The sequence below is a fragment of the Saimiri boliviensis genome, chromosome 7 (genome assembly GCF_048565385.1).
Source record: "Saimiri boliviensis isolate mSaiBol1 chromosome 7, mSaiBol1.pri, whole genome shotgun sequence".
Lineage (NCBI taxonomy): Eukaryota > Metazoa > Chordata > Mammalia > Primates > Cebidae > Saimiri > Saimiri boliviensis.
This window is the reverse complement of record NC_133455.1, coordinates 68,298,880-68,311,559: the sequence shown is the minus strand read 5'-3', so window position 1 is coordinate 68,311,559 and position 12,680 is coordinate 68,298,880. Positions and strand designations below refer to the sequence as shown.

Genomic DNA, 12,680 nt, shown 5'->3' with positions numbered 1-12,680 from the left:
CTCTAGAAACTGTATAGTTTCAAATGATTTGGAAAGCAAGGCTAAGAAGTTAGTGTGAAGAAAAGAATATCTAGCACAGGGTCTCACAGTAGCTGTTTCACTTTCCGAAATGGTAGAGAGCAAGAATGAGTCAAGGACTGGGTATGAGACAAGGTTTTGTTTTTGTTTTTTGAAATGGAGTTTCACTCTTGTTCCCCAGGTTGGAGTGCAATGGGGTAATCTTGGCTCACCACAACCTCCGCCTCCCAGGTTCAAGCAATTCTCCTGCCTCAGCCTCCCGAGTAGCTGAGATTACAGGTGCCTGCCACATGCCCAGCTAATTTTGTATTTTTAGTAGAAACGGTTTCTCCATGTTGGTCAGGTTGGTCTCAAACTCCTGACCTCAGGTGATCCACCCACCTCAGCCTACCAAAGTGCTGGGATTACAGGTGTGAGCCACCGTGCCCAGTCAGAGATGGAACGTTTTATTAGACTAGGAGATTTGTGGGAGGTGTGAGCGCTGGGCCAAGGTGGCACGGGCCATGCTCAAGGCACCCTCTCGGGTGCAGTGACCGCCAATGAAGCCGCTGGCATGGACGAAGATGCAGCCAGGGATCCCACTGACCTGGTCCAGGGCCTTGTCCCGGAGACCCCGCCATGGCTCTGGCAGGGGCAGCCTACGAATGGGCAGAAAGAAGAAGAAGAGCAGAGGTCAAAGTTGGCAGCATTCTCTGAACAAGGCTGAGACAGGCCTGAAGGTCTGCAGGGTGGTTCCCTAGGGACTCACCGGCTTTGGAATGAGTGGAGCTCCTTGGGCACAGACTGTACTCGCCATTGTCCAGCCTGGTCAGTGTAGATAACAAACATGATGGCCACTGGAGGGGACAGCCCAGATTCCAGGTGGTAGAGATGCTCTTTCCAGGGACATCCACCTTTCGCCAGTTCCACAATCTCCCCACTTGGGTCCACCTGGAAGAGGGAGAGCATAGCTAGAAGGTTTAAGGTAGGCCGGGCATGGTGATCACGCTTGCAGTCATGACACTTTGGGAGGCTGAGATGGGAGGATCAGTCGAGCCCAGGAGTTTGAGACCAGCCTAGGCAACAAAGGGAGACCCTGTCTCTACAAAAAGTACAAAAATTCGCTGGGTGAGGTGGCATGTGCCTGTAGTCCCAGCTACTCAGGAGGCTGAAGTGGGAGGACTGCTTGAGCCTAGGAGGTTGAGGCTGCAGTGAGCCAAGGCTGTGTTCCACTGTACTCCAGCCTGGGCAACAGAGAGGGAAAAAAAGGGTTTAGAGTAGAAGCAGGAGCTCCTGTTCATTGGCAGTCAGTAATCCCCAAGCCACCATGCCTCCTCCCAGGTCTGTACCTGGAATCGCTGGGCAAGGGCCTCTTCCACCAAGGCCCGGGCTGGCAGCCAACTGTGTTGGTAGAAATCTAATCTCTGCAGAAACTCCTCTTGAACCAGATTCATTGCACGCTTGAAGCCTGCCTGGGAATGATGAGAATCAGAACCAGTGCTGGCCCAAACTTTGAACTTGCTAGGACTTAAGAGGAGCAAATGCTCCCATTTCCCCTCAGCCCACAGTTCTTACAAGTCCCAGGAGCCCCATTACCTCGGTGTCTTGATTGGGCTGGCTCCAGGTAGGATTAAGTCGAGCAACTCGTGCACTCAGGGTAGTGGTCACTGCGTATCGAGGCTCCCCTTCTGCCCACTGGGAGATCCCATTGTCCACTGCGTCCACCTCCTCCACAAAGTTCTCATACATCTAAAGCAGCAGCAAGGGAAACGTTCTTGAGGCTATCTACTAGTTATGTGAAGTCTTACAGGATACAAAGTATGTTCATACACACACTCAGCCCTGTGAGAATCTCTCAACATTAACTGGACGAGAAAAGGAGAATTGGCAAGTTCAGCAGCCTGCTGAAACTCAGAGGGCTCGGTGTGCTGTGACTGAAATACAGATCACCTGACTTCTAATCCAATGCTCATTGTGCTGCACAAAGCTCAAGCCAATGGCAACATGTGTGGGGAAGGGACTGCTAACTTTTGAACAAGGAAGATCTCCAGTTGCTAGAGGGTATCTGTGGGAGTGGATCCCCATGGCTGAAGGCTGGTACATCTCCAGGTGGGGTGAGTAGGTATTTAGTGGCATGGTCAATGAGGTGCAGGAGGGGCTCTGGTCAAGAACACAAGCGGGAGAAAATGAGTGTGAGACTAAACTACAAGCTGGATGATGGGTTATGGTTTTGGGGAAGCCCATAGTGTGCCACATGACATCAGCGGTTGCTACATCTCCTGGGTCTGAATAAATGGTAGGCTAATGCCTCAAGAGTTTCGGGGCAGACACTTTATGCCAAATGCCCTAAAAAATAGGCCTCTCTATATAGCAGTACATCTGTGGTATGCAGAAAAGTGCTACTCCCAGAGCGCTGAGAAAGTAACTCCTATGCCCAGCACCTCTTGGTGTGGACCCCAACTTGATGATCAGCTAAAACACAAGTTTAGGCTGAGGTGGGGGGATCCCTTGAGCCTAGGAGTTTCAGTCTAGCCTGGGCAACATAGCAAGACCCTCCTACAAATAATTAAGATATATAATTAGCCCGGCATGGCAGCAGCTACTTGTGAGGCTGAGGTGGGAAGATTGCTTGAGCCCAGGAGTTCAAAGCAGCAGTGAGCCATGATGGCACCACCGTACTCCAGCCTGGGCAACAGTCTCTCAAAAAATAAACACGAGCCGAGCGCGGTGGCTCAAGCCTGTAATCCCAGCACTTTGGGAGGCCGAGGCGGGTGGATCACGAGGTCGAGAGATCGAGACCATCCTGGTCAACATGGTGAAACCCCGTCTCTACTAAAAGTGCAAAAAATTAGCTGGGCATGGTGGCACGTGCCTGTAATCCCAGCTACTCAGGAGGCTGAGGCAGGAGAATTGCCTGAGCCCAGGAGGCGGAGGTTGCGGTGAGCCGAGATCGCGCCATTGCACTCCAGCCTGGGTAACAAGGGCGAAACTCCGTCTCAAAAAAAGAAAAAAAGAAAAAATAAAAATAAACACGGGTTAAGTTTGGTCAATTGTTCGGGCCAGGTGTGGTGGCTGTAATCCCAGCACTTTGGAAGACCGAGGTGGGTGGATTACTTGAGGTCAGGAGTTCGAGACCAGCCTGGCTAACATGGTAAAACCCTGTCTCTACTAAAAATACAAAAATTAGCCAGCCATGTTGGTAGGCACCTATAATCCCAGCTACTCTGGAGGCTGAGGCAGGAGAATTGCTCGAACCCAGGAGGCGGAGGTTGCAATGAGCCAAGATCATGCCACTGCACTCCAGCTGGGTGACAGAGCAAGACCCTGTCTCAAAAAAAAAAAAAAATTTAGTCAATCGTTTAGAAATCCTTCAGCAGTGGAAGGGAAAACTGACTCAGTCTAAAATCTTGATACTCCAAAAACTCTATAAGAGGGCAGAAGATGGGCAAGCTAAAACTGAGAGCTGAACTCAACAGTCTACATGCAAGAAATCCAGCTGACTGAATCTGTGCTTTGACTTGTGATCAAGTAGGTGTCCTCAGTATTGTGTGACCCGACTTCCATGTTCCTTCCCCAAGAGCAGGAAGCTGCTTGCAGGGGATACTGGTGGAATCCAAAGATAGTTTCATAATAAAACTCTTCCCAGCTGAGCTTCCCAATTTATGTACCACTAGTGAATTACAGCAGTGCCTAACATAGGCTCCCCTCAACCTTCAGGGCAGCCAGAACCTCTTGAGCCATCTGCTTCCAAACATAAGCAGCCTCCCCTGTGTTTACCCAAAGGTGCTGAACAATTGCTGTTTGTGTGGCAAGAAAAAGACAGGGCCATGCTGCTTTATGGTTTTCAAAGCCCTTCCCAATATATTACAGCATCCACTTCTCACAACCACCCCAGGACGTAGGGAGGGGAGGTATCACCGTCTCCTTGTGACATGAGCCTGATTGAGGGAGAGGATGAGTGTTGGGCCTGCTACAGAGCAGGAACCCTGACCTGAGGCCCAGTGCTGAATGCTGTGTGAGCACTGCTCCCAGGCCGCCTGGTGGAAATGCATGCGGGGGGCATGTCTGTCCTCAGGTTCTCACCTTGTCATAGAGGGTGCCCACCACACTGTCGTCTTCACTAGTGCCCAGCAACTGGGCCAGCAGCTTGTGCCCGAAGTGTAGATAGATGAGTCCCGCACTGCTCAGCTTGGTCTGCCATGGCTTCCCAGGGCACAGGGAGCTCATGGTCTCTGTGAAAGACCTGAGAAGCAGAGGGAGGTAGGGCTGAGGTGAGGGATCTTGGCTAGAGTCTCCATGCATTCATTCAATGGTTAACTCAGTGCTTTCTATCTGCCACATTTTATGTTTTATATGACATTAAGGATAAAAGCAAGATGCTGTCCTCGTTTTCTGATTCATCTTCGGAGGCTGACAAACACAACCCCCCGAGTACTCTCGCTAGACATGAGAAGGAAAAGGAAGGAAGGGATGAGGAGAGGGTTCAGAGGACAGCCTTCAGGTCAATTCGGAAAGATCAGTGATGTCGACCAGATAGACAAGGGGTGAAAGAGAAAAAGCATTCCAAATGGAGCAACATGAATGGTGGCTGAAAGACGAGTGTTTTGATGGAACTTTAGGAAAGGCAGCTCAGGTGTGAGAAGTGAGTGGCAAAAGATAAAGCTAGCCGGGCGTGGTGGCTCACGCCTGTAATCCCAGCACTTTGGGAGGCCGAGGCGGGTGGATCACGAGGTCAAGAGATCGAGACCATCCTGGCCAACATGGTGAAACCCCGTCTCTACTAAAAATACAAGAAATTAGCTGGGCATGGTGGCGCGTGCCTGTAATCCCAGCTACTCAGGAGGCTGAGGCAGGAGAATTGCCTGAGCCCAGGAGGCGGAGGTTGCGGTGAGCCGAGATCGTGCCATTGCACTCCAGCCTGGGCAACAAGAGCGAAACTCCGTCTCAAACAAAACAAAACAAAACAAAACAAAACAAAACAAAACAAAAAGATAAAGCTAGAAGGGCAGGCAGGGCCAGCACTGGAAGTCACTGGGAGATTTTAAGCAGGCAGGTGCATGTTAGAGCACTGCACCAGCCAGCATGGAGAACAGATGCAAGGAGATTTCCTGCAGTGGTTCAGGTGATTAAAGAAGGCAAGAATTGAACAGCAGTGGGGTGGAAAATAGATAAGATATAATAGATGTTAGGGAAGTAGAAACTACAGCCATGATTTCTAAATACGAGTCCATCTCAGAATCACCTAGGAAGCTCCATTTGTTTATTTTTATTATTAAATACTGAACACAGGCTGGGTCCAGTGGCTTACACCTGTAATCCCAACACTTTGGGAGGCCGAGGTGGGCGATCACTTGAGGTCAGGAGCTCAAGACCAGCCTGGCCTACATGGTGAAATCCCATCTCTACTAAGAACACAAAAATTAGCCAGGCATGGTGGCACATGCCTCTAATACCAGCTACTTGGGACGCTGAGGCAGGAGAATCGCTTGAACCTAGGAAGCAGAGGTTGAAGTGAGCTGAGATTGCGCCATAGCACTCTAGCCTGAGCAACACGAGTGAAACTTCATCTCAAAAAAACTAAAACAAACTAATTGAGGCTGGGCATGGTGGCTCACGCCTGTAATCCTAGCACTCTGGGAGGCTGAGGTGGGTGGATCACCTGAGGTCAGGAGTTTGAGACCAGCCTAGCCAACACAGTGAAACCCCGTCTCTAATACAAAAATTAGCCGGGCATGACGGTGGGCAGCTGTAGTCCCAGCTACTCGGGAGACAGAGGTAGTAGAATCACTTGAACCTGGGAGGCAGAGGTTGCAGTGAGCTAAGATTGCACCACTGTACTCCAGCTTGGGTGACAGATGAGACTGTCTTAAAAATAATAAAACAAGGCCGGATGCGGTGGCTCACGCCTTTAATCCCAGCACTTTGGGAGGCCGAGGCGGGTGGATCACGAGGTCAAGAGATCGAGACCGGATATCCTGGTCAACATGGTGAAACCCCATCTCTACTAAAAATAGAAAAAATTAGCTGGGCGTGGTGGCGCGTGCCTGTAATCCCAGCTACTTAGGAGGCTGAGGCAGGAGAATTGCCTGAACCCAGGAGGCGGAGGTTGCGGTGAGCCGAGATCGCGCCATTGCACTCCAGCCTGGGTAACGAGAGCGAAACTCCGTCTCAAAAAAAAAAAAAAAAAAAAAAAAAAGAAAGAAAAAAAAAAGCAATGGTGAAACCCTGCCTCTACAAAAAATTTTGGTGCTGAGGTCACTGGTGCCCTTCCGTTGAGCAGTTCCAGTGGAGAGACTGGGAGTGAGCTCGAGGGGAATGAACTGGAAAGGAAGAGGTGAAGCCACCGTCAGCCGATTTTTGAAGGGCAGCTGAGGAGTGAGTGTGACAGCTTAGGCTGTAAATATTGGGAGGGTTTCCTCCTGACATCATTTATAATAATATGTATGTTAAAAAGAAAAAAAAAAACAAAACGGAGAGAGACTTAAAACATCATAATCCCTCTCTCCAAGATAATTACTTTTCATGGTATGGTATAATTGAGGGAGGGTTTTGTTTTTTTATCTTTGTTTCTTTTCAAGATGGAAGACACCTGAGAAGGGTTTTAGGCTGTAGGGAAGGTGAGGCAAAGACACTAGTGGAACTGTGACATGAAATCCCACAGGATAGGCTGGCAAGCGGCTCACACCTGTCATCCTAACACTTTGGGAGGCCAAGGCCGGTGAATGACAAGGCCAGCAGTTTGAGACCAGCCTGACCAATACGGTGAAAACTCCATCTCTACTAAAAGTACAAAAATTAGCTGGGTGTGGTGGCACTTGCCTGTAGTCCCAGCTACTCGGGAGGCTGAGGCAGGAGAATCGCTTGAACCTGGAAGGTGGAGGTTGTAGTGAACTGAGATCGCACCACTGCACTCCAGTCTGGGCAACAGAGCAAGACTCTGTCTCAAAAAAAAAAAAAAAAAAAAAAAAAAAAAAAAAATCCCAGAGGACAAAGTAATAGACTGGAAACAGGGCAGAGGATTAATCTCCCACAGAAGGGAACAAATTTCTCTGAACTGGTAAGAGTGAGATGAGGATAGTTTGGGGTGGGACACTGAGGAAATGCTCAATTTCTTTTGAGAAGAGGCAGGGAAGCTGAGTTTGATGCCGTAAAGGCTTGAGGGGGAAGAAAAGGATTGGAATGGACTACCCTTGAGCAAGAAGGATTTCCCTTTGGAAGCGTGTAAATGAAGTAGAAAACTTCACACGTTTGAACTGTCACCAACTGCCACAATCATGCGGGCCCAGCAGTTAGGTGCAGCAGCAAGGGCACCAGAATGGATTAATGAAAACAGATGGCTTTATCTAGTTGGGGTGAAGCCGCTGGTGGGGGGAAAAAAAACTTGGCTAAGGAAGGAGATGAGATAAGGAAGGGGCCCGAGGGACTCCTTGGAACCAAGGGAGGTCCCAGGCCAGGGAGATGGGTGAAGAGCAGACAGAGCCAGAAGGATGGTGCGTCCTAGTGGGAGTTTGATTTCTATGATGAGGCAGTTTTTTTCCCTGACACGGACCAAGGCAGTAGATGGCTGAATTGGAGCACAGAGAAAAGCTGAGGTCAAGGAAGTCAAATAAATGGTATCTGGGAACCTACCTCTGGTGATGGTCATATCGGTGTCTCTGAGGGTCGTACTCGCCCCCCACGTCCACCACGATGTCACAGGAAGCGAGTTTTTCGGGGTCCCGGGTCCGCACAATCTCTGCATCCTGTGAGGTACATAGTGGGTGAAGGGGCTGCCAGGGGTTGCCGGGTAGGGGACTAATGCTGGACTTCAAGGATGCAGGGCGGGTAGGAAGGGTGCTTGGGCTGCTGGGCGCTACCAGAGGGACCCTGATAGCGGAATGCCGTCCACCCTGGAGGCATGCATGCATGCATGCAGTCTCAGGATCATTTTTGCGGACCATACCCGGTACTCTGGCAGCAGGCGAAGCAGTGCGCATGCCAGTGCTTCGTCGCAGTGGAAGGTGCCATTGTGGGTCCCGATTCGGGGCGGTGCCATGAGTTTGCTGCAGGGTCGCTTTGAGGGCGGGACGGACTCTGGGACGAACAGGTGGCGCTGGGTATAGCGGGGTGGCAGCGGCAGCAGCAGCTTATAGTAGCCGCGCAGGAAGCGGTGGCCCATCAGATCCTTCCCGCAGGGAGGCGGGAGCGCCGACCCGGAAAAGGAAGCGCCGGTGCAGCGCCACTTCCGCCTAGCGACCGTTCCCTTGGCAACCAGCTCCGCAGGGTGAGCAGCACACTCCCAGCAAAGGATTTCCTCCAGCTGGTCAAAGGGCCCTGCGGTGGAGCCTCCAAGAAGAGAACCGCATCACCCCTGTGCATCAGGCTCTGGGGCGGGGCCCACACTCTTGGCCACCCTCGCAATCTCATCACCAATCCCTTGCTTAATCCAAGAAAAGACCAACATTCTGCCCAGCTGGCACATTTATTGGCATTAAACACAAGACCCTTCCCTTTCCAGCACCAGGAAGCCACGCCCAAAGGGTATCCCTCTGCCCCATTTCTGCAAAAACTCTCAGGCCTTAGCAGTAGCCTGAGCTGCCCCCAGGGCTGTGAGCTGCTGAATCTTCTGGCTCATCATTTCCACGACAGCTGTGGAAAAAAAGAAGAGTCAGATCTTGGTGAGGAGCAAAAAGGAGAATCTAGAGTTAAGGAGAAGTGACAGGCAAGTTTAAGGACAGGAGGACAACCAACTGCAGTTTATTAACAGAACTTTTTTTTTTTTTTTTTTTGAGATGGAGTCTCACTCTTGTCACCCAGGCTGGAGTGCAGTGGCATGATCCTGGCTCACTGCAACCTCCGCCTCCCAGGTTCAAGCAATTCTCCTGCCTCATCCTCCCAAATACCTGGGATTACAGGCATATACCACCACGCCCAGCTAATTTTTGATTTTTAGTAGAGACCAGGTTTCACCATGGTGGCCAAGCTTGTCTTGAACTCCTGACCTCAGGTGATCCACCCGCGCTGGCCTCCCAAAGTGCTGGGATTACAGGCATGAGCCACTGCACCCGGCATTAATAAAACTCAGTGATTCACTGTGGGGTCACTAACACAAATTCAGGGTCTACAATGTATCAGTCAATATACTAACCACGGCCGGGGGTGCGGTGAGAACGAGACTCTGTCTTGGAAAAAAAAGACACTAACCACAGATATAAAAACGAACACTATATGGTATTAAATGAGTCACACATAATCAGAAGACTATAATGTGGAAAGATTTTTACCTTTAGAACACTGGTTCTGAATCCTGATTTTAACAGAGGGGAGCTTTTTTTTTTTCTTTTTTTTGAGACAGAGTTTCGCTCTTGTTACCCAGGCTGGAGTACAATGGCGCGACCTCGGCTCACCGCAACCTCCGCCTCCTGGGTTCAGGCAATTCTCCTGCCTCAGCCTCCTGAGTAGCTGGGATTACAGGCACGCGCCACCATGCCCAGCTAATTTTTTGTATTTTTAGTAGAGACGGGGTTTCACCATGTTGACCAGGATGGTCTCGATCTCTTGACCTCGTGATCCTCCCGCCTTGGCCTCCCAAAGTGCTGGGATTACAGGCTTGAGCCACCGCACCAGGCCGCTTTTTTTTTTTTTTTTTTTGGGGACGGAGTCTCACTTCGTTGCCAGGCTGAAGTGCAATGGTGCGATCTCGGCTCACGGCAATCTATGCCTTTCTGGTTCAAGCCATTCTCCTGCCTCAGCCTCCTGAGCAGGTGGGATTACAGGCATGCGCCACCACACTCAGCTAATTTTTTGTATTTTTAGTAAAGACAGGGTTTCACCATGTTGGCCAGGATAGTCTCAATCTGTTGACCTCGTGATCCACCTGCCTCGGCCTCCCAAAGTGCTGAAATTACAGGTGTGTGCCACGTGCCTGGCCAAGGGGAGCTTTTAAAAACAAAACAAAACAAGACGAACAAACAAAAAACACTGACCTTGGTATAACTTCTCCTCCCTTGACTTCCAGATTTAGTCGATCTGGAATGAACCCAGGTTTTCTATCTAAACTTCCTGAGTGAATCTAACGTGTAGCCGGGGTTGTAATTGCTGGTAATTAGTTCGTTTGGGTCATGATTCCTTCCTGTGTGTTTATCTCATCCCCTATTCCAACCTCATTAAATAGGAGCTCCACCAAAGCACACACGTGATTTCTTTCCTCTCAATTTCTGAAACGCTCAACCCAGAAATCTACAGATAGTGATTATGCAGTACATAGACTCTAAAGATGCCAAAAATCAACTAAGACATAGTTTTAATCCAGCAAAGGGGACACCCCTGTGGTTCACACTCCAATCCATGTTCTTTATCATGGAGAGAGGGTCAAGAGGTGCCCAGGAAAAGCTTACCCTGTTTCATGGCGTGCTTCTCCTGGAGAGCTGGTTGGATTTTCTCCATCTGCTTGGTCAGAAAATCTATCTTCCTCTTGAAAAAGTCCTTGGCATCCTCAGCTGTCTGCAAGATCAGAGGTGAACGAGGGGCTAAAAGGAGATACCCTCTGGCCATGTTGCACTCTAGCTCTTCCCTAAATTTCCCTTCCCTGTTCAGAGGGGCATCCACATGCTCTCACTCACCTTCTCTACATAGTACCCAGTTCCCACATCGATGAGCACGTGCTCCACATCATGCAGCTTCCCAGGGACATACATCTGAGGAGCAAGTATTAAGGGAAAAACTAGCCGAGCATGAGCTATGATTCTGCCACCCAGCCTGCTTGGCCTCCAAAGACCCTCACTTTCCAAAAAGTTACAAGGCATAAGGACTGAATAATCTGGAGGCCTTAGAACAACATCTATAACTCCAAATGGAAAGAAGACAGAATTGGTTCTTTATGGAGAAAATGATGTATGCTGGAACACTCTCTTGTCCTGCCTCATCCCATCTCTCACCCTGTAAACAGTTCTTTCAGTTCTTCCCATTAGCCCCTCCAGAAAGACTAGATATGTTTTTCCCACTGTTGTAGAGTACAAGTGGAAAGCTAGCCTCACTTCCCTTAACCCCCTCAATCATGAAGTAGCTAATTCTTGAAGTTAATGTTGTTTTTTGTTTTTGTTTTTTTTTTTTTTTTGAGATGGAGTCTTGCTCTTGTTGCCCAAGCTGAAGTGTAGTGGCACACTCTCAGCTCACCGCAACCTCCACCTCCCGGGTTCAAGAGATTCTCCCACTTCAGCCTCCTAAGTGAGATTACAGGCATGTGCCACACGCCCGGCTAATTTTGTATTTTTAGTAGAGATGGGTTTTTTCCATGTTGGTCAGGTTGGTCTTGAACTCCCGATCTCAGGTGATCTGCCCGCCTCAGCCTCCCAAAGTGCTTGGATTACAGGCGTGAGCCATGGCACCCAGCCAGTTTTTTTGTTTTGTTTTGTTTTTTTAACGATTCCCTACTACACTACTATTCCTGTGTTCCTTTAACACTGTCAGTTCTCAGACTATAGATTAAAGGTGCCCTATTGCCATAACTCGCTCATTCAACTAAAACATTCAGCAAGTGGACACAATCCAGGTTCCTTAGTGACAGTTTAGGAATGAGCCACAATTAAGCTGAAATTGAAGATTGATTAACAGCGTTAACCTACCTGTTTCTATAGCCTCCTATTTTGTCTATTGCCTGTGTCTTCTAAGTTATTAGCAAAGTGCAAACCACCAGATTTATCGCCATATTAATGTTCTCAAACAGCAAAGGGAAATACTACATCTCAACTCGACATACTCCTTGGTATTCACAAGGCATTAGCTGGATGTTGGTGTGAAGTTAGATAAAAGAGCTACAAAGTGTGTGCTAAGAGTATTCTCAAAATCACTGGGGGGGGAGGCGAATCTGAAGTAATCAAAACGACCCCCCTCCCCGCTTTCTGGGGGAGACTGAGGGAGAAAGGGAGAAGGCAGCAGGTAGCTGTTCCTGCGGAAAGGATACAGAACTCGTCAGTGGGACGAGTAATTCTTTCCCTGCGAAAGCAATGAAGACAAACACCTAGGGAAGGTTAGCGGCTCCAACGTAAGACATTAAAGAGAGTTCCAACCGGGGACAGCACCCACAGTGTGAAAGAAAAACGGAAACAGGGCAACAGAAGCAGAGGTATGTCCTGTACATTTCAATTCTAGGTAGGCAACATGCAAAGGGTTCATAAAGCGGTATACGAGATGTAATGGATTTTCTCGTTTCAGGTAAGAAAAACTGGATTAGGAAGTGGGACGAGACAAGCCGGCTCGCCACTTGAGGTTGCCCTCACCCGCCTACCCCATACCCTCGTTGCTCTTGTTCAGCACGTTCAGACAGTCCTTGGCTTCCACATACTTGGTCTGTACCACTTTGAGCTGGGCAATGGACGTGGACAAGAACTCCACTTCCTACAGAGGACGGGAATAGAGTCAATGAAAGGGCTGCGGGGAGAAGGGAGCCCGGCCAGGGAGGGGGCGGATCCTGGGACCGGATAGAGGTTTCGCCTGGGAAAGGCAGGCTCCCAAGTTGGAACGGGGAGCGAGGAAGTACGCGTGGGCAGGGGGGATGTAGAGCAGGAAAGAGGTGCCTCTGGGGCCCGTCCCCACCTGGTCCAGCTGGTTTTTGAGCATTTCTAGCTGCGGCAGATTCAGCTCCGTGATGTTAATCGATTGCGCCATGTTGGGAAGGACTGACGAAAAGGAAGTCCCTCGGCGAG

At 49.6% G+C, this 12,680-nt stretch overlaps 2 protein-coding genes across 3 annotated transcripts; both read right to left on the bottom strand.

Annotated features, from left to right (window-relative positions):
- Positions 1-144: 144 nt before the first annotated feature.
- On the bottom strand, positions 145-8,351 carry MYG1 (MYG1 exonuclease). 2 transcript variants are annotated; one of them, XM_003939228.4, is made up of 7 exons: positions 7,940-8,351; positions 7,627-7,739; positions 4,081-4,240; positions 1,594-1,746; positions 1,347-1,469; positions 767-948; positions 145-656 (listed from the first exon to the last, which is right to left on the bottom strand). In XM_003939228.4, exons 1-7 carry the CDS (start codon positions 8,153-8,155, stop codon positions 473-475), a joined length of 1,131 nt encoding a protein of 376 aa, XP_003939277.1. In that variant the 5' UTR covers positions 8,156-8,351; the 3' UTR covers positions 145-472. The 2 variants fall into 2 exon arrangements, with proteins under 2 accessions (XP_003939277.1, XP_074258783.1); XM_074402682.1 differs by lacking the exon at positions 1,347-1,469.
- Positions 8,352-8,439: 88 nt separating this feature from the next.
- Positions 8,440-12,680, bottom strand: PFDN5 (prefoldin subunit 5). Its single transcript, XM_003939229.4, has 6 exons — positions 12,571-12,680; positions 12,270-12,372; positions 11,939-11,970; positions 10,599-10,673; positions 10,374-10,479; positions 8,440-8,625 (listed from the first exon to the last, which is right to left on the bottom strand). Exons 1-6 carry the CDS (start codon positions 12,640-12,642, stop codon positions 8,549-8,551), a joined length of 465 nt encoding a protein of 154 aa, XP_003939278.1. The 5' UTR covers positions 12,643-12,680; the 3' UTR covers positions 8,440-8,548.